The sequence below is a fragment of the Monodon monoceros genome, unplaced genomic scaffold (assembly GCF_005190385.1).
Source record: "Monodon monoceros isolate NGI ecotype Baffin Bay Population unplaced genomic scaffold, NGI_Narwhal_1 Super_Scaffold_19, whole genome shotgun sequence".
Taxonomy (NCBI): domain Eukaryota; kingdom Metazoa; phylum Chordata; class Mammalia; order Artiodactyla; family Monodontidae; genus Monodon; species Monodon monoceros.
Genome location: NW_021703775.1, coordinates 67849834 through 67870510, shown reverse-complemented (window position 1 = coordinate 67870510; position 20677 = coordinate 67849834). Strand labels below are relative to the sequence as shown.

The window sequence follows — 20677 nt, the reverse complement described above, 5'->3', positions numbered from 1 at the left end:
GGAGGAGACCGACCAGGGCCTGGGCCTGATGGAACCATGGGAGGAGAGGGTTAGTGGGAGGGCGGGTGGTGGTGGGTTGGGGGCTGGGGGACTGCTCAGGCAGAGCTGCCAGTGGACATTCCCTGAGGTCCAATGGGAGGAGCTTCTGGGAAGATACTTAAGGCCTTGGGAGTATAGAGGAATGTCTGCAGAGCCCCTTCCAGGGGGTGGTGAGGGCAGATGGCAGGAGCCCAGCCCTGGGGACCTAGGCCCTGCAGGGAGACCTCCCCACATCAGCCTCCTCTGCCCCCCATGGAAAGGATGCCTCATGCCACCAGTCCTGGGCCTCCGGTTGCTTCCTGCCACTCACTCCACCAGCCCCCCGACCCCTCCAGCAAGCACCCCACGCAGCCACATCAGACAGGGAGGAATAGATTCCCACACCAGACCCCTGTGGATCCAGACAACCAGGTGAGAGACCGTTGCTTACCAGCAATGAAGTTTTCTTGTTGGGAAAACAACAGAGAGGCACCCTGTAGATTGGGCACCTTGACCTACAAAGCAATGTGCCTTCCCAGGAGGGGCTGCAGGACAGGGAGCAGATGTGGGCAAGGGAGGACTTGACTTGGAGTCAGAGCCTGGGCACATACATCCCTTCCTTCTCCCTATTCCTTCGTTCTCCCAGACCCCAGAGCTGACAGGGCTGGCTGGCTGGCACTTACGTGAGGAGGGTGAGACATAACACCTATGGCTGCGAGGCCAAATCCGGGTTCCCCTTGGAACCGTGCACTCCTTGACCCAGAACTCATTGGCCCATGCAGGCAGCTAGAATTAAACCACAGGAGAAGCATAGATTCTCTAAACCAGCTCTACCTTCTCCTCACCCCTCTGCCCTCCCCCTGCCCCCAGCCTGCTGGCTGCACGGCCAGGCCTGGCCAGAGAACATGTGGCAGTGGCACCACCCTGAGGTGCTCTCAGGGTCTGGGTTGGCAGCCCCAGTGCAGCCGGGAATCTGTGCACACACCCAGCCCCTCCAAAGCAGGCCGTGGCCCCCAGGAGACAAGGAGCTCTGAGTGCGGCCGTCGCCCTCTCCCCATTCCCAAACTCTGGGACAAAACTTCTCCTCCCGTTCTTGCTTCCTGCTGCTGCTGGGGAGATGGGAAAGCCAGGCTATAACGTGAGGGAGGATAGAGGCACCCTCTCCATCTCCGTACTCCTGGGGCCCAGGACAGTCTGCAGGTCCAGGACCAAAGCCCCTCATGCTTGACTGCATCATCTCACTGTTCCCTCCATCAACACCCTGGCCCACTTGTGTGGGATGAGAGAGGACCTGGCTCGGCGTTGCCGGAGCTGTAGCGACAGGGCTGCCCTCTTGGCTTCCATAGCTCCAGGGGGTTGTTCTCCACACGCGCTACCCACGGGACCTGGGGAATCCCTGGGTCCCTCAGGATGTCAGAGTTGGAGGGCAGCCAGGATGCTCAACCCATTCCTGTTACTAACCCGGAGGGGCTAATGACTTTTCCAAAGTCAGTTAGTTAGTGGCAGTCAGGATGCGACTTAATGGGACTCAGCTCTCCTGATCTGGAGCCAGCGTTCCTTTCCCTGCAACTGATGGCTCTCACGTGGCGTCCAGTCTGTCCCCAGAAAGCCCTTTCTTAAAGCCCACGTGTAGCCACAGACAAGCTCTTTTCTCCATGGGGACAGAGGATGAGGACCAGATGGTACCCTAGGTGTCAGCATCCCCACATTCCCCACTGCGTCCCTGCTCCTCTTTTCACCATTTCCAGCCCGATTCCTAACCCTCTGCATCGTCCAAGAGCCTGTTCATTACCAGCCCTTACGTGGGGTAGTACCTGGCACTCCAGTTACAGCCTGACCCTCCATCATCCCTCAGCTCTCCCAGCAGCAGGGTGAGGGTTCCCATTGCCCTGAGCCCCCTGGTACAGGGTAGGAGTGACTGGCCAAGGGTCACGAGGCTGGTAAGAGGCAGAACTGGGACTCAGACCTGTGTCTCCTGAGGCCAGATTACACGCTCCCTCTACGCTACCCAGCCTGGAGTCTAAGGAGAACGGTCTCTGAGCTGGCCTGGGCGATGCCACCACCTCATGGCTGACCTGGAGTCACACAGGTCCAGCAACATTTGCCACAGGCATGGTTCCTTTGGACTTACTATGATTACTCCCCACCTGGCTCCCGGGGTCTGAAGCTTGTATATGTCTTGGGGTGTGTGTGAAGGGGGTGGGGTGGGGAGTGGTTCAAGGGCAAAGAAGGAAAATATATTCATACAATAAAAGTATAAAATTCAATTACCCTAATTTAGCATCTGTGTTTTTTCAGAACAAGTACTGAATCAATTTTACTTGGAGAGGACAGGGTGGAAGGAGATGGGAGGGAGATGTTTCCAATGGGAGGGGAGCATACCCCCCTCTCCAAACCCACCCCCATCCTTCAGATGCACCGCTGACTTACCTGTGTTTTACACATTATTCCCAGTGACCTAGGAACCTGCAGACAGTGTTTAACCTGAGTTGAGTCTGTCTCTCTGGGCTCTGAGAGTAATACAGTTGCATTTTCTTTTTTTTGTAAAACTAGTACATTTGGAACGAGTAGGCCTGGACACAGCATCCTGTCCTCTGTGTGTGACTGGACATTTGAAGGTGTGAATCCTGGACACCTAGGGTGTTGGGATGCGGTCTTCTCAACAGAATAGAGGCCAGGTCCCGACCACAACCGTTGGCTTCACTCCGGCAGGAAGAAGCCTCCCTCTCTTGGGCCTTCACCGGGCCAGAGCAGAGGCCAGGCTGCCTGGGGCTGGTCTGGCACTGCTGGGTCTTGGGCCAGAGAGATCAGGGCCTCCTCCTGTCTGCTTTTCACATTCTTTGAGGAGGCAGGAGGTCTAGCCTCTTCCACCCATGTTAGAGTCCACCCTCCCAGAACTTTGCCTCCCTCAGGGTAGCGGGCAGGCCTGGCCCCTCAGCCTGATCGCAGATACCCTGCTGCCTCCCCAGTGAGCTCTGGAGTCGGGGTGCAGGGGATGCTGCAGAAACACTTTACCTCCTCTTGTATGTCTCTCCAGCAACTCATGTCTGTACTCTGAGCCCAGGCCTAGAGGGGCCTTCCAGGGGAGCAGGCCCCAGGCCTCCTCCCTGTGTCTTTGGGGGCAGAGGGCCCAGCCTGTTACCTCCGGAAGCTCTTCTCGCCTGGCGGCCGAGAACTGGGGCGGGAACCAGGGAGCAGCCCATCTGTCTCCTGGCTGTCCTTCTCTTCCTCGTGAAGGGGCTCATCCCCCAGGAAGTCCTCATCATCCCAGGAGCCCACCATGCCATCTGTGGCCTGATACCGGACCTCCACGCACAGGCTGGTCTGGAGGGAGAGATGGGTGGTGAGCGGCTGGGACGGCAATAACAATCACAATCCCATGTCCTCCGCTGCTCTGTGATTTTTACGAGGTGCTCTCACGCCCTTAAGGCAAGCTGGGTACTATCCTCCCCCTACTTTCCCGTTTTGCAGATGAGAAAAACAGAGGCTCAGAAAGACTGACAACTGAATGGGCTGTGGCTCCAGATCCTGCTGCATGTGGCTCTCCTCCTCCCTGGTGCCCGAGGTGGGGGGCCCACGCCGGGCAGCTGAGCCTGGGCTGGGGGTGGGCCGAGTCCACTGGACACATAATCAAGAGCATCCTCCAGTGTCCCCATGGTGTAGGGCTGCCTGCGGGGACCAGGGCTGGTCTGTCTGAAATCAGCTGACTTCCCCTCGCTCCTGATGCTCTCTGGGGATTTGATGACATGAGCTGAGAACGTCCTTCAGGAGAGGAGCCCAGGCCCTGGACACCCTCAAAGGCGTGAGGTCAGCACTTCTTCCTGCTCACCTGACACCCACCCTCCTAATCTGGAGAGGATGGGAGCTCGAGGTCACCATGGGGTTTTCTCTGTGCCCTTGGGCCACAGAGCAAGAAGCCTCCTCTTAGCTCTAGCTTCTCCCCAGTGCACAGGGAAGAGTCAGCCTAGTCCCTTCCTCAGCCCATGTGGGTGCTAGGAAATCTTCTAGACATGCTTTCCCTTCCTCCAGGTCAGGAGCTGGCTGGCTCCAGCGACCCCCACAGGCAGCCTACACTAGGCATGTGGTCCTCTGAATGCCCAGGCTTCGATTTCCCCAGGGAAGAAGTGTCTTGAGCCACCAAGGCACCGTGGGAGTTTCTCCCCCACCCTTGGCACTCCTCAGAGAGGGTTCCTTCCATCCTGGCTCTCTGTGGCTGCAGTCCTGCTTCTGAAGCTATTCTGCTGGCTACCACATAGGGTCATATGCGAGACCAGGGTTGGAGAGCCATGGTACAGCCCCATTTTACATATGGATAAACTGAGGCCAGGAAATAATAGCTACTGATCTTATTTTATATATTTATTGAGCACTTACTATATGCTTAACTGTTCCGAGCACTTTCTGTGCATTCCCGTTTAATCCTCAGAGCAGTCCTGTGAAGCTGATACTGTAACTTTGCTCACTTTGCAGATGGTATGCAGCCAGCCCACAGTTAGTGAGTGGCCTACTGAATGTTTCTACCCAAGGGCTGTGTTCCTCACCACTAGGCTCAGCTGCCCAGTGGTGGGCATCAATGAGCTCATGGGGACAGACACGTCAGAGCAGAGCCTGGGGTCTGGGCGTCCAGAATGGTTTATTTCCTTCCTTTGTTTGAACATGTATTAAGTGCCTACAGACTGTGCGTCATTAGCACACGTGTGTTCCTGTTGGAAGTGCTGGGATGGGATGTGACAGATGAAATAGAAAGAAGGTCCCTGCCCTCACAGAAAGGCTAGTCTTAGACGCCAAGGCAGGCATGCAGAGTGAAGGTCATGCCCAGGAGTGGCCAGCAGGGCTCAGATTGGCTTTCAGATGACGAGAGACATGTCTTTAGTGATTCCTGAGCTGGGTCCAGATGGAAGGGCCCCTGGGGAGAGAAGGGAGGGCATCCCCCCCGTCGCCTTCTCTTGTACTCTCATGGCAGGAAGGACTGCAGTGTCCACCTTGGGGCCCTGTCACTCCCCAAGGGCTCTGGCCATGGCTGCCAGGCTGAGGGGCTCCAGCAGAGTCTGACCTGAGTCTCCTCCTCCCACCTCACCTCCCGGCCCACAAGGAGTGCTCCCCAGGCCACGCTATGTGCAGGGGCAGGGAGGCCAGCAGGCCCCCAGGTGACCCGTAATAGGCAGGTCCAGGGACTCTCTGGGCGCCCTCACCTGGATGATCGCATTGTTGTCGTCAATCAGCATGTCAGTCACCTCCACGTGCTTCTCCTCCACCACCTCCTGCAGCACCATGCGGAAGGTCCCGATCAGCCTGTGAACGGCAGAGGGGGCGTGGTCTTCATGGTTTCACATGAAGAGGCCAGAACGAGGAGCAAGGCTGACATCCCGAGAGGCTGTGACTGGCTGGCAAGGGGACGAGAGGGCTGGCTCAGGCTCCAGGCTGGGGTTGGAGAAGGTGGCCCAGGAGCTGGGGCTGGCCAGGGTGGCATGTCCAGGAGGGTCTGTGACCCCCAACAACTGTGTGTGGGTGTACGTATGACGGCCATTTCCCTGGGAGAGCTTGAGGGCAGTGAGTACCTGGGGGGATGTCCACAGACGGGTCAGTGTGTGCTGGCGGAGCCTCGCGCTCCTTGGGTACAGGCGATTGGGGTTGCTGAGCCCCTGCGGAGCAGCTTCCAGATGCCCAGCATGGAGGCTGTGGGGAAGGACCAGAGGCTCCTGGACACACAGATAGCTCTTCCCCCTTCCACCTCCCTAATCACTACCAAGGTCTCTATCCCTCACCGACACCACTGGCTCATTCGTCCTCTGTTGAGTCAGTAGTGATGCCCACACACACCTGCATTCTGCAAGGTCCTTGGGGCAAGAACCCATCTGACTGTGGGATCCCCATCCACCCAGCTGCCTAGAGGGGATCAGCAGGGCAGTGTTGCGATGAGCACAGACCTGGAGTCGGAGAGACAGGATCGGAAACCCAGCTCGGACACTTACTAGAGGGTTACCTGCCTCCTGGGCAGCTGACCTGGGCTCTCAGTCCCAGATTTCTCCTAAGATGAGCTAATAACCCCTGCTTCACAGAGTTGCTGTTTAGAGGACTAACAGAGATCCTCTGTGCCAAGTTCTTAGCAGAGCGCCTAGTACATAGTCAGCACTCCAGGAGCTGTCTGGTCGCTATCAAGGGGGTGACGTTATAGCGTGAGCCTTTCCAGGGAAGCAGATGTTTCCTATTTCCAGACTCTATTTGATATTTCTGGCTCACAGGAGATCTCAAAATCTACTGGCTGAATTAATGAACAACAGTGGGGGCCCCATAAATGCTGACTGAGTTGACCTGCCACTTCATCCCATGGTTTGAAGGTTATTGCTCTAGGAGAGAACAGGGTACTCAGAGAGATGTTCTCACACGGTGATTCCACATGGGGTAGATTAAAACATACACACCACTTCTGGTTGAAGGGACAAAAGCAGAGGGGGGCATTCACAGGGTGTGAGACAGGAGGGGACCTTGGGATCATCTGGTGCTGCCCTTGGCTTATAGAAAGCAGGAAGGGACGCAGTTAATTTAATGGCCACTCCGGATGAGGTGAGGTATCGGTGGATTCTGACTTTACCGGACATGTCTGATGTCTGCATCCTCCTGAGGGCCATGGAGGGAGACACTGTTTTAAAAAAGCCTCCCGTCTGTGTGAGGGGAGAAAGTGCTGGGAGCAGCCACAGTGAATGAATGCTTCTCTCCGGGGTTCAGAGCTCCATCTGTCAGCTCGCCCCATCCTCCCTATGGGTGAAACTGTTCATACCATCCCTCCACTCTAAAGCCTACCTTGGCTTCCAGGCTCTTCTCAGACAAGCCCCTTGGAAGCTGCCTCCCCCGCTGCATCCTGCCCTCTCCCCAGCTTGGGCTGAAGTGCCGGGCTGGGGTCAGGAGACCTAGAGCCGCTGCCCCTGGGTCTCAACTTTGTCTTTATAAAATGAGGGTGGTGGGCTCTTAGCTTCTGTGTAGCCCTTCTAACAGTAGACTCTAGGCATGAACGTATATACTGGGTTTTTTGCAGCCTCATATCTTTAGGGTCTAAATCTGTGGTTCTAAACTTCAGCATGAACAGAATCATTGGGAGGACCTGCTAAATCACAGATGACTGGGACCCCCACCACCACCACTGTGCTGGTAACTGTTAACAACTGGCTGGGGGAGGGGAAGGGCAGTCCTGACCTGCAGCTTTTGCTCATTTCCATGGTGTAAATACCTCCACCAAGGCCAGTTTCAAGCTTCCAATGTGAAGCCACTGAGCACCGAGTTGGGAGAGATGTGTACCATCTGCTCTTGGGAGCCGGCCCCGCCCCAGGGGGTCTGACTCAGCAGGCGAGGTGGGGCCCCAGAATGGCTATTTCTGACAAGTGTCCAGGTGATGCTTACGATGGTGCTTGGGGAGCACACTTTGAGAATCCCTGTTCTACCACTGCCCCTTGCTGACTGGAACTTCAGGCCCTTTTAGCTCCACTAGGGCCTGTTGAGCACCGGCTGAGCGCTGGGTACGCAGGCACAACTTTCCCTAGAAGATACCCAGGGATCAGTAGAGATGCTGCAGTGTGACAAGACACCCCCAGGGGGCAGGATGGAGCTATTCCCCCACAAGTGCTCAGAGAAGGCTCTGGCACCTTCCAGGCTTAAACAAGTTCTCAGACCTTTAGACTTGCGAGGGACCTAAGAGGAAAGCTTGTCCAGCATTCCGTCAAGGAGAAGTCCCTTAGTATAGCTGATTCACTTTGTTATAAAGCAGAAACTAACACACCATTGTAAAGCAATTATACTGCAATAAAGATGTTAAATAAAAAAAAAAAAAAAAAGGAGAAGTCCCTTAAACCTCCTCCCTGACACACACTCCCAGATCCTGCTAGACGCCCGGTGACGGGGACCTCACTACACCCCGGCTGCTCTCACTGCTCACCCATCCACCTCTGCTTCAATCACACAGTAAGCTGAGATCCGCCTTCTGGCAAATTCCCCTCTCCTCATGCCCTGGTCCAAGCCCTGTTCACACATAGACTAAATGCCATCCCTAATGGGAGGCAATGTAGACAGCAGAAAGAGCCTGGGCTCTGGAGTCAGACAGAGGGGGGTTTGCCCAGCAGCGTCTAAGAGGGTTTCTACCACCTGGCAGCTGTGTGACTTGGGCTGGTTCTCCAACCTCTCTGAGCCTTGCTTTTTTTCCACCTCCCCAAAGGAGGTGATACCACTTGCTTCACTGGGTGGTGGTGAGTACACTCAAGTGAAAGTCCTCTAATACCGCCACACTCAGATGTCACATGTCACAGTGGGGCATGGGGTGGGGCGGTGTTTGCCGTCTGGAGGGCCCATACACACTGGCCTCCTGCACAGGGTGGCCTCTGGGGGCAGATGCGCAGCCTCACAGAGCCAGAGCAAGCCTGCGGCCCAGAAGATGGGGCTGGGATCCTGGGAGCTAGCAAGGGCAGAGGACTGAATTCACCATACCCACAGAGGGTGGCTTGTGGGGCTTTAACTCTTAATAGTTACCTGCTGCTTCCCCCAAACAAAAATAAAAAATAGTGTTCTTTGAAATGGACAACGGATGTGATCTCAGTCTTATGTTAAGGATAAAGAAAAGCATCCATCACCAGAGGAGTGGATAAAAAAGATGTGGTGCATCTATACAGTGGAATATTACTCAGCCATCAAAAGGACAAAATAATGCCATTTGCAGCAACATGGATGGACCTAGAGATGGTCATACTGAGTGAAGTAAGTCAGACACAGAAGGACAGATATCACATGATATTGCTTACATGTGGAATCTAAAAAAAAAGGGTACAAATGAACTTATTTACAAAAGAGAAGTAGAGTCATGGATGTAGAAAACAAACTTATGCTTACCAGGGGATAAGGTGGGGGGAGGGATAAATTGGCGGATTGGGACTGACATATACACACTATTAGGTATAAAGTATATAATGAATAAGAACCTACTGTATGGCACAGGGAACTACTCAGTACTCTGTAGTGGCCTATACGGGAAAAGAATCTAAGAAAAAAAAAAAGAGTGGCTATATGTATATATATAAAACTGACTCACTTTGCTGTACACCTGAAACTAACACAACATTGTAAATCAATTGTACTCCAATAAAAACTTTAAAAAAATACAGAAAAACATTTTTTATAAAACGTTACCCTTTTTGCACATCTGTAACGTACCGTCCTTCAAAACAACTTCAAAACAAGTGCCCGCATGCTGCTTCCAACAGAGCGTTGCCCCTCAACTCCCTTCCATAGATGTTCTCTGGGGAAGGAGCTGGTGCAGGAAGGGAAGCCTTGGGTCTGGCCTGCCTGGTGACCCCGGAGACCACCTCCTGCCCTGATCCCAGCTGCCCTTTGTCCAGCCTGGCTGGAAGCTCAGTGGGTCAGCGTGGAGGAGCTGCCTGGGAGGTGGGCCCTCCGGATGGCAACCCCTGATTCTGGAGGCTGGGCTGGCCCCCACGGGGCGGCTGGGAAGGCTGAGCAGGGGCAGGATTCTCAGGTAGTTAGCCAGCAGCGAGGGGGGCCCACAGACTGACCACAGTAGAGTTGCAACTAGGCACCAGGGTCTGTCAATAATTCATTGCTTTCCCCTGGGAGCTGGTGTCAAGTGCCTGAGGCCTCACCAGGCCTCCACTGCTCTCCTGGCTCCTGAATTATTCAGGAGCCCCAGGAGACTGGTGCCTGGGTCAGACCAGCCCCCCTCCAGGGTTCTGGACAGGCAGAGGGGGGTGGCACAAGATCCTCTGGACCCAACACCACGTCCTCACAGGGAAGCCCAAGGCTCTTGTAAAAGGACCTCATTCAAGGTGGGTGGAGCAGACCTGGAGTCTCCTGGCCTGGGTGAGGGGTCAGCTTCTATGCTGCCCTCTGCTTCTAGAATAAGTCCCTTTCTCTGTGGTGGGTGGTGGTGGGATCAGGCCCACAGGTTCTAAATCTCACGCCAGCCTCCTTTACCTCAGTTTCCCCAAATGTACCAGTCATGTGACTGGGTTCCTGGAGAGCCCTGAGCTCTTCAGAGAAGAAGGGCCACTCGAATTCCTGTGCCCAGATCCTCCTACCCTGTACGCCCTCTCCTCCTGACATTTACTCATTCACTCATTCCACAAAGTAAGGGGGGCCTGCTGGGTGCCAGCCACTGTTCCGAGCAGCGGGTGTGGCTTTACTGGTTGCCGTGCCTGGTGCAACCACCAGAGGATCCCCAGAGGCTCAGTTGCCCCATCAGAAGGAGCCTGGTGACTGAGCTGGGCCACGGTGGGGACAGAGGGCAAGCACTAGGTGGCCCTTTTCTTTGGCTCTGGGAAATAGAGCCCAGACTCCAGGGTGGGAGACTGAGGCCCACCTGACTCCAAGCACCTGCCCTCCCTTTCCCACCCCCCGAGCTGGCCTGTGTCAGGTGGGCCCTGCGCTGTACACGAGACCACCAGTCCTCCCCACCCCAGCTCTGCAGCCAACAGTGCCCTGGACCTTCTCCAAGCTTCCAAGGAAACAGCAGGACCCACTTCCACCAGGTCCAGGCCTCCCCTTGTGGGGTTTCCTGCCTTTTCCTGGGTGGGGGCATGGAGGGCCGGGAGAGAGAAAGGAGAATCAGAGTAGGGACTCCCCACTTCTGTCTCCTTCTTGCTGGTGTTTTAGAACGACTCATCAAAGCCTTATATTCCAGCATACTCACTGTTACAGTAGTTGATTCCCTAAACAATTTACCAGATAATTCTGATTTGTTTATAGCAAGAGTTTTGATGTTTTCAAGCATTTTAGGGATTGGTCCAGCAGCTTTCATTTAAATGGTTTAGCAATCTCTTCCACATCCTGGGTTTCCACCATCACTGTTCACATAGCCTGGTTTCTGGGAGTTTGAGGATTAGGAAGGGGAGGAAGGAGACCAGCATCCTAGCCACCCCCCTACAGCCGTCTACCCCTGTGGCCTCAGCAACATCTCCGAGGCTCACTTTCCCCATCTGCACAGCGAGGGTTGCCCTGGCTGAGCTCCGAGGCTCCCTGGTGCTCTGCTGTCTACCGTGGGTCCTGTTGGGATGCCTGGGGCTCCTCCCAGCCCTCAGCTTCCGATTCTGCTTCTTCCTCCACATCCACCTTGCTGTGCATGTGCCTGTTTCTCCTGTTCTCACAGGTTATCCCGTCTCTCATCCCAGGGAAGAAGGTCCTGCTTCATCTTGGGGGCCCCTGGTGGGGTGTCTCACCAACCTTTCTTGTGGGTGCCAGAGGCAGCTGCCTGAATGATGGGATGCCCCGATAGGCCTCTCTGCTGGTGGGCCTGGAATGCCCACATCCCATACCCAGCTGAGATCTCTCCGGCTCCCGATAAAAGCCACAGAATCCTTGGAGGTCACGTGGTTTGGCCCTTCCTGACTCAGAAGTCCCCTCTACGGCATCATGGTCCACTCCCTGCTAACCCTCTCCCCGTGACAGCTCATTGGTTGGAGAGCTCTGGCCATCTTTCATCTGTCTGCTGTCCACCAGCAATGCAGCCCTGCCCTGATCCTGCTTCTAGGCACACATCTTTCCTCTTTCACATGGCAGAAAACCTTCTTAGGGGACAGACATGGTGCCCTAATCCCTCATCTTAGTATCTCCAATGACTAGCACAGTGTCTGCCTGGTATAGAGTGTTTCTCAGTGAATGTTTGATGAGTGACTGAAAGGATGGACCAAGGATGGATGGATGGATGAACATGTCTTCTGTGATTTTCTCCTCTAGGCTCTCATCCCCTTGTCATGAGGCAAGATTTAAAGTCCCTACCCCCTGGCAACCACAAGGCAGTGCCTACTCGTGCTCTGTCCAAGCAGCATGGGGACAGTGGAACCCTTGCCCCTCACCTCTCCTGCTCTGCTGGCTCTCCTACTAACATGACCTAGGGTTAGGTCAGCTTTTCATTCATTTGAGGTCTTCTCCCACTGTTGAGTCATACTGAGCTCTCAGTGAATAAAACCCCCGCACCATTTCAGATGTGTCATGGTTCAGCCATGACCCCCTCTAGCTTGTATAAGAAAACTGGCTTTCGAATCCAAGACAGGAACTTACATGTACTATATTTAGCCACCATTACAGACTGTTCAAATGATTCTGAATTTTGCTTGTCACCCAGAGAGAAGGATGGGAACTACTTCTGCTGAACCCCTGGTAGTGGTTCAGCAAAAGGAGGTAGATGGGCTCCATTGCAGAATGTAAGCTCCATGAAGGTGGGCACCTTGCCATCACAGTAGGCACTTAGTAAACATGGGGATTGAATGAATGAATGAACATCTGTCTCATTTAATTCTCACAGCTTCCCTTTGAGGTAAGTACTTATCCTCTTTACACATGCAAACATTGAACTCAGAGAGGTCATGCAACCTGCCCAGGGTCACACAGTAGATGACTGAGCTGGGATCTGAGAGCAGGCTTTCCTGACTCCTAAACCACTGAACCAAACTGCCTCGGAGCTTCCAGTCCTCCACAGGTGTGACAAGTTCACTCTCAAGGCTACAGATAGGTGGTCTGTTGGAGGGTATTATCACCTTCTCTGATGGGTAACTGTTGCCCAGCATGGTGTAAGGGGGAAAACTTGAGGAAGGGGACAGGAAGCTGTGCCAGGACTGGGGACAGAGAGAGTGAACTTGGCCAACAAGGACTGGGAGGGCAGGGAGACTCTGAGGACATGAGGGAGTGGGGGTTTGGGGGGTGGGTGGGGGCGGGTCTTTGAAGGTCAACCCAGGCCCCAGTGCGGGTCCCCTTTTAAACTCAAACGAGGGGGCAGCCCAAGGAGCAGGGCAGGCGCCCCGCCCCTCGGAGCCCCGCCTCTCGTGCCCCGCCCCTCACTTACTTGTTGCTGAAGACTTTGCTGTAGTTGAAGATCTGAATCTCGAGCACCTCATTGCTGTCGATGCTGCTGGCCACCTGCCACCGGAAGGTCTGGGGAGAGAGGAACAGCTGTGGCCTTGGGTGGAAATGACAGGGAGGGGTGTGGGGAGTGGGAGGGGGACCCCTGGTAAGATAGCCCCTCACATCAGCCCAATATTTCACAGGAATTGGAAGACCAGATGGAAACTGGGTGCCGGGGTGGAGCAATAAACCCTGCTGGACCTGACTTTGAATAACTGAAAATAACCGGAAAGCTCTGGGGTCTGCTCAAGATGCCGCTGAGAGATGCTCACCAAGGGGGATTTGACAGAGCAGGAGGGAGGCAATGACCTTTTGTTTCATTTCTATCACCAAATTCAGAACGCACAAGAGGCTAGTCATACATAATAACAATAGTAATAGTGATACTAGCTGCCATTTGTGGGTCTGAACTTTCCATTATGTGGGTCTGAATGCTTTAGATGCATTAATTCCTTTAGTCTTTACAACCACCCAAGAGGCTGGTAACGTGGTCTCCGTTCTAGAGGCAGAGGAACTAGGGTTCAGGGAAGTAACAGGACGCTGTTTTTAGTGGCCCAGCAGGTGCTGGGCAGGCTTCTGAGGGCCCACCCGGCAAGCGTGCTGCTTCAGAGCAGTTCTTCATTCTCCAGGGAGGACTTGGGGGCTGGGGGAGCACCAAGCCAGCCTGGCAGATCACGGCTGAGTGTGGGCAGGGCCTGTCATGGCCTTCATGTCCCCTCTCTCTGGGGCTGGCCAAGGGCCAGGGAGGACCCTGACATGACACCTCCACGGTCAGCTGGAGCGGGCAGGTGAGGGAGGAAGAAGCAGAGGAGGGAGGGGGGCCTGGGGTGGGGAGGGAGAGGGCTTTGAGGGGGGCAGGGGGGGGGGGGGGACTTCGGAGGCCTTAGACACAGTAGGAAGAAGGCGGGGAGGGGAGCCTGTGAGGCAGCCTGGCCGCCCACAGGCCCCATTAAGCTGCTCTGTTCCTGCCATCTGGAGGTCTCCAGCTCAGCAAGGGTATGGTTTTCTTAATGAAGTTGCCATTATCGGTCTGAAGGGAAATAAACTAGTGTGCGAAGGGCGAACTCATTAGCCACCATGCAGAGGGAGGCGGGTCTAGGGGGGGCACCAAGATTTTGGTTTTCTTAGAACCAAGGGGAAGGGGGTGTTTGAGCCACATGAGGGTGTGTGCATGGGATTTTGGCACTTGAAGGAGGGAAGGAGTAGGAGAAAAAGGAGCTGTGGAAATGGCACAGTTAGAGGAGGGTGGTGTTGAAGAGTGACACAATTAGGTGAACACAAAGGAACCGGGAAACATGAAGTCCTTTGGAGGAAAAGGGGCCCAGAGAGGGAAGCGGCTTGTGGTCTCTTCTTGCCCATCGCCAGGCCCTGACTTGCCCGGTGGTCGGGGTGCAGTTTACTGGGTCACCAGGGCTGACAGGCTAAGAAGGCCACCGTCGTGGACCAGTTTGCTGAGCAGAGAGGAGGGGAGTCATCAAGGGCTGGGAGGGGCACCTGGGGGTCCCTGACTGGGGATGAGACTCCAGAGGAAGCCCACCACGGGGCGCCCTTTCAGAAAGTTTTCAGCTGAGGGAGCACATTTAGCATTTCCAAGAAGAAGCCTCAGTCGAGCCCAGCCAACCCACAGAAGCATGATAAACACGAAAATGTTGATAATTTGTCAGTGAGCTTTGGGGTGGTTTGTTACGGAGCCCTGGATGACTGTGACAGTCCCCCGCGCTAGCTGTGCCTCTCTCTAGGAGTCAGCCGCATGTCAGGGAGGCCTGTCATCAGGGGCAGAGCTGGCTCCCTGCCCGGCCCTTGCCTCTCCACATACCAGCCCCCTCCCTTCCCGCTGTCCCCCGAACTCCTGGGATAGCTTGCCTGTCCCACTCAGCAGTTCGGAGCCTGAGCAGAGCCGACAGGCCCAGTCTTGTCTCGTTTACTTGGGTCACCCTGCACCCAGCACGGGGCCTGCCACATGGTAGGCACTCAGCAAATCGGCCTCAGATGGTTGCCTCGCCTGCAGTGCTGCTCCTTGCTGGCCTGAGGGTGAGGCCGAGCTAATTGCCCTCTCCACAAGCTCCTCCTCCTCTGCAAAGCGAGGGTGACGTCACAGTACTGCTTCTTGGGGTTATCGCGAGGCTGGTGAAGCACTAGCGCAGAACCCGGTGCAAGTAAGAGCCTGATCAACATGGCGCTTTATTACAGTGAATTCTACTGCGTTGCTGTTATTTCCAGGAGCCGGGGCAAGGTCTGGCATCCTTGGGGATGGACACTGCAGGGATTGCAGGGGGCTCCTGGGGACAGAGAGCCTCTCTCCAGCCTGAGGCAGCACCAGAATGATTCTCTTCCTGCAGCCACAGCAGCTGAGGATCATGTCTTCTGCCTCTGGAGATGCCCTGAAATCAGTGGCCTAGCGATCGGGCCAAGGGAGCCCGCACATCATCCTGGATCCCACCCCGCGTCAGCCTCCAAACATGCCAGGGGACGCAGGTAGTAGCTGAGCCAAAGATAGCTACTCAAGTTGTCATGAGCCAGCAAGCCCCATGCAGGAGCACACGTTTGCTGAGCACCTCCTATATTTGCTGGGCACTTCCTGTGTGCCGGGCTCTGCGTGGGGAGGCAGGGGTGTGTCTCAGGAGCTACTCTCTGGGTAGTACTGAAGACAGGCACAGACCTGAAATTGCAGCCTGGGAGAAGAACATTGACAGAGTAAGGTGGCAAGCATTAGGGGCAGAGGGAGGGAAGAGGACCTCTGTCCGAAGTGGGTCTCAGGAGCACCGGGAGTGTGGAGCTGTGACCCAGTTCACCAGCTCTAAGCTTTTCCGTGACCTGGCAGGTGCTGGCCAGGGTGGCGGAGTTCTGCATCCTATCAGCCCCAGCTATCTAAGACTCCACGGAAAGGTTTTCCTGATGCAGGCTGGAGAATGACCTGGGTTATCCTGGGCTTCATCAACTGGGTTTGAGACCATCCTAAATCAGCAAGGCAATGTCCTTAAAGAGACAGCCCTCTAAATTTTGGGGGGAAAATTTTAGGATGTGTTGCAAAGCTTTAGGGTGCAATGGAAAGAGACTGTCTTGGGAAGTTAGAGACCTAAGACTCAAACTGGGTTTTTTCCTTTGTTCATTCTTTCACTCAGCAATATTCCCCTGAGCCCTGTGCTGGGTGCCAGGCCATTCATGAACCACACAGGTATGTTCCTGACCCACGTTGCTCACAGCCCATGTCTTCCAGGTACAAGTGAAGTGGGAAGATGAGCTCTGACCCTCTACCGCCCAGGCTGATGACCTCTCCCCCCTCTGGGCTCAGAAGGCCCATAGTCCATCTTTCCTGTTCTGGGTCCATCTCCCCACTAGACTGAGCCCCTTGAGGGCAGGACTGAGCCTTGTCCACTTTGCAAGTGGCCATAGGCTCTGGAATTAGACTAGGGTTCAAACCCTGATGCGCTACTCATTGCCTGGGGTGTTGCCCACCCAGTGCGTTGCAGTGAATTATGAGGCTTGCGTAAGCTCTCAGCCCGTCCTGCCGTGTACCAAGCACTCAGTACCTCACAGCTGCCCTTATTCCTACAATTACTATTGTTATTCCCGCCTCTGCTGGGAGGTCTGGTCCACAAGAGCCTGGTTAAGGCCAAACCAAGCTGGCTTGGAGTAGGCTGGGTGTGGCCATGCCCCCACCCCACCACCAGGGGCCTCGGCTGGCTGCTGGCCTGGCACGAAGACTGTCTCTCTCGTCTCTGTCTCTCTCTCTCTTTAGCTTCTCCATAGTTGTAGTTTAAATGCAGGATCTCAGGTTCCAGCCTCTGGGAAAGGAGATACCAAGTCCAGGCTCTGTTTCCACCATTGTTGTGCAGAGCGCTTTCTTTCTGCCATGTCCACCCCTCACCGCCTCAGGTTCCTCCACTGTGCCTGCAGCGGCCCCTCCCATCCTCGTCTGAGTAGAGGAGGGAGAGATGTTTGCTTTCTTGTCTTTTATTTCATTTTCACCCATGCAACATTTCTGTGAGGCAGACAGAGCAAGGAGTCTGACCCCATTTTTCAGAAGGGGAATCTGAGGCCTGGAGAGGTTGAGTGGCCAACCCAAGGGCGCAGAGCTCATTAACAGCTGAGTGGGGACTGTAGCCCAGGTCTCGTGACTCCCAGGCCAATGTGCTTTATACCTCACTGAGCTGGTTCCCAAAGGCCCTGGGCACAGTAAGGGTGAGAAAAGAGACTTGCTGGGAAGCTAGGAGACCTCTGGAGGTTTTGTAAGGGGCAGCTGAGGTTTCTTTTCCAAGCTTATTCTGGAAACACTGACAGGCTGGTTCTTTCAGGAGCCAGCCGGGAAAGTTTAGGACTTGTCCACCCGAGGCTGGGGAGACAGGTATAAGTACGGGTGCAGTTCCAGGCTGTCTTTGGAGAGTTCCCCGGCCCCTTCCTGAGCAGGAGGTGGGTCGGTTGCCTCCACTGCTTTGTGGGGTGTACCCTGCTGACCAGTGGCAGCCAGGCTGCAAACTGCTTCTTAGAAGGAGAAATGGAGACAGGGGCGTGGAGAGACCCGGGCAAGGCCTTTCAGGAATGGTGGGGGTCAGGCCAAGCAGCTTTCTACTGCTGCATCCAGAGGGGGCTTAGTGTCTAAGAACCCTGGCTTTGCCACTTACAGCTGTCACCTTGGGAAGGATACGTAGTCTCTGAGCCTGAGTTTCATCGCTGTAGTTGCTGTGGAGACTGGATGGAGGAGGCCTTGCTCAGGACGCAGCATGGTGCTGCTGTGGGAATCTGCTGCCATTCTCTTCCCACGGGGCCGCCCGGAGGGCAAGTGACGGGCAAGTCCGTGTCCCATGGGAGGGCCTGAGCACTGCAGGTCACTTAGCATCCTTGCCCCGTTCCACCAAGTGCCCGTGTGTGTATAAATTTCCCCAGGTGGGAGCTACTTCTCCCCGCCTCACGGCTGCTCTCTGATCCTGGCATGTGCTTTTGCCCATAACTCCCTGGCTTCCACCCCTTCCTGGTCTCTGTGCACTGACCCGGAGGCTCCCTGTGCCCAAGTTCCTGCAGGGATCCTTGTGTATTGTTGCACCTGCCTCTCCCTCTGGGGCATCTCTACCTGGGCCTGGCACACATCAGGTGCTCAGAACGTGGTCCCGTGCTTGGGGCGGCAGGACTGACTCCCCCTGCCCCGTGCTGGGAGGCCCTGGGAAGAGGAAGGACACGGTGACTAACTTGGAATGTCATGTATACCCATGGCTCAGGTGTCCCAGGGTGCAGTTAATGGAAAAGAGTGACAGTGCCCTTATAAGGGGCATCAGGTTGCTCACGGGCTGGAGGTCTGGGTGGACATGTCCCCTGGGATACTTGGTGAGAAGCAGGGAGTCGATGCTGCGCCTGGCTGACTGGGGGCAGCCGCCCAGGGAGGCAGGGCTGAGCGATTGAGCCAGGCGGCCTGCACTGTCACCCAGGCAGGCCCTCCAGCTCGGAGCCCTGACTGAAGAGGTGGTGCGGAGGGGAAGGACCAAGCAGGTTGTGCGGTGGGGCTCATCTGAGGCTTAGTACCGGCAATGGTTCCATCGTCACGACAATCTCTCATTTTGTTCATGGTTTTACAAAGAGACTTCATACCCATCGCCTGCCCCATTTGACAAGTGTGGTAGCTGAGGCTTAGAAACTAAGGCTGAAAGTCATATAGCCAGGAGGCGGAGAAGGCAAGAACAGAACTCTCACCGGGGAGGGTACAGCTTGGGGGCTGTGATGGTCAGTGGTGGCCTGAACCCAGGTGAGAAGGTTGAGGCCTTGCTCCCCTGTGTCTACAGCTCTGGTCCTATGGACACAGCTGTACCGTGTGGGATGGGCCCAGAATGAGAAGACAGCAGTTCTCAGTGGCCGCTGGAGGCTAATGCTAAATGCTAGCCTCAAAGGGAACAGGCTGTCATAAGGCCCTTTCCAGCCCAGACAGAGCCAGACATGAGGGGCAAGGCCCAGGAAAGTTGGGGTAAGCTCTTCTGGGGTCAAGCAGAGCTGTGCTTTGCGCCAAGATGGTGACTTAGGACTCTGCTGCCTCTCACCCCAAAGTCAACCCCGTAGGAACTACAGAAGCAAGAAGGGAATATGGATTCTAGGAAGTAACGAACAAACATGCAAGCAGGTATGAGAAACCCAGGGGGACCAAAGGCTGTGTGAACTGATATGAGCTGGGGAGTATGGCGGCTGCTCAGCTTGTGGGGGAGGGGTGAATGGAAGCAGCAGTGGGAGAACAGGTTGGAGGAAATCTTTGCAAGTTCTGCTCTCATCACTCCCTGGCACTACCTTGGGGCAATGGTTGCCTGCTCCTTTACTGATAAAACTGTGACAAAAACCCTACTGGGATGAGGTTTAATAAAAATAGATGCTGATAAACCAACTGCCTCATACTTTCTCTCATTGAACCCCCAGAGCTAGTTTGTTAAAATTCTCGACTGCTTTCTGTCAACCATGTCTCGCCTTTAAGGCTTAGAGATGAGACCCTGACTCTGTTTCTGTGGTGACTGGGCCCCCCTGGTGCTCACGCCCACCCTTCAGCCCCTAGAGGCTGACATAGCAGCCTTTGGTGGTTGCTCAGTACTCATTACCAGACACAGTAGCTGATACCAGGGGAGCTCAAACAGGGCAAAGTAAAGAGACTGGGAGAGTATCTCTCCTATAAAAAAAGGACAACAGACTGAACTGTATACACCAACTGGAACAGGATCATTAGAACGAATGGACCATAAAACTATGTGTCAGCAAAATATAAAACAAGTTCAAGGAATCATAAGAAAAAAGAACAAATGAGTAAATTGGAAGATCAATTTGAAGAACTCCCTCAGAAGACAGCAGCAAAGGATTAATCAACAAAAACCAGAAAAGCTAAGAAATGGCAGCTAGAAGTAGTACTGACATCTGATCATAGGAGTTGCAGAGGCAAGAACAATATAAAAACTGAATGTCTGAAAAAAATAATGGTGATAGAATTTTCTATAATAAATGAAAGATGAAAGGCCTTAGATTTGAAAGAGCTCACAAAATAGTGCAAAAAAGGAAAGATCAGGAAACCCACAATTAGACACATTATAATAAAATTTAAGAATATCAAAGATAAAGGACTTATATTTGAAGCTGTGAAGGAAAGAACTTCGAGCTTAGAATTTTATAACTGATGAAACTCTCATTCAAATTTGAAGAAATAAGAAACACATTCTCAGATTTACAGAGCTTTAGAAGGATTGCTACATAAAAATTCAAATGAAAAATACTTTTGGAGGAGGTACTCAAATAAGAAGAAAAACAATTCCAAGAGATGCTTCAAGAGATATGAGAAATAAAGGTGATTAAGTATCTTGGAAAAGACTATTGTTGTCTTTAAAAAGAACAAAGAAGGCTAGGACAAATAAAGGAAAAAGGGAACACACCTTCATAAGAACCTAGAATTAAAATTCTAATCTAGTTAATATCAGCATAAGGATGTGGGCTGAGGTGGGGAAATCAAAGAGGCACAAGAGGGTATTAAGGTACTTGTCACGTTAGGAGAAATTATAATTATTTATTTGAGCTCTCAACAGGAGAACATAAACATAAGTATGGAAGGCTGACTACCTACCTTGAAAACAAAAACAGAATACATAGCTTTTCAACTAACAAAAGAAACTCAATCTATCCAACTGAAAGCTGGAAAATAGGAAAAAAAAAAAAAAAAGAAAGAAGCAGAAAGTACAGTAAATGGAAAATATAAAATAAGATGGTGGTAGAAATAAGCCTTATAATAATAGCAATTACAGTAGAGGTAAATGGGTAA

At 53.8% G+C, this 20677-nt stretch overlaps 1 protein-coding gene across 2 annotated transcripts in view; it reads right to left on the bottom strand.

Annotated features, from left to right (window-relative positions):
- Positions 1-20677, bottom strand: part of OTOF (otoferlin) — a 91291-nt gene that overhangs the window by 49449 nt on the left and 21165 nt on the right. For both annotated transcript variants that reach the window (XM_029232014.1, XM_029232015.1), the window contains exons 3-5: positions 12851-12939; positions 5211-5310; positions 3161-3342 (exon numbers count right to left, since the gene is read on the bottom strand). In XM_029232014.1, the coding sequence (XP_029087847.1) occupies positions 3161-3342; positions 5211-5310; positions 12851-12939 (371 nt within the window). The remainder of the gene's footprint in view (positions 1-3160; positions 3343-5210; positions 5311-12850; positions 12940-20677) is intronic.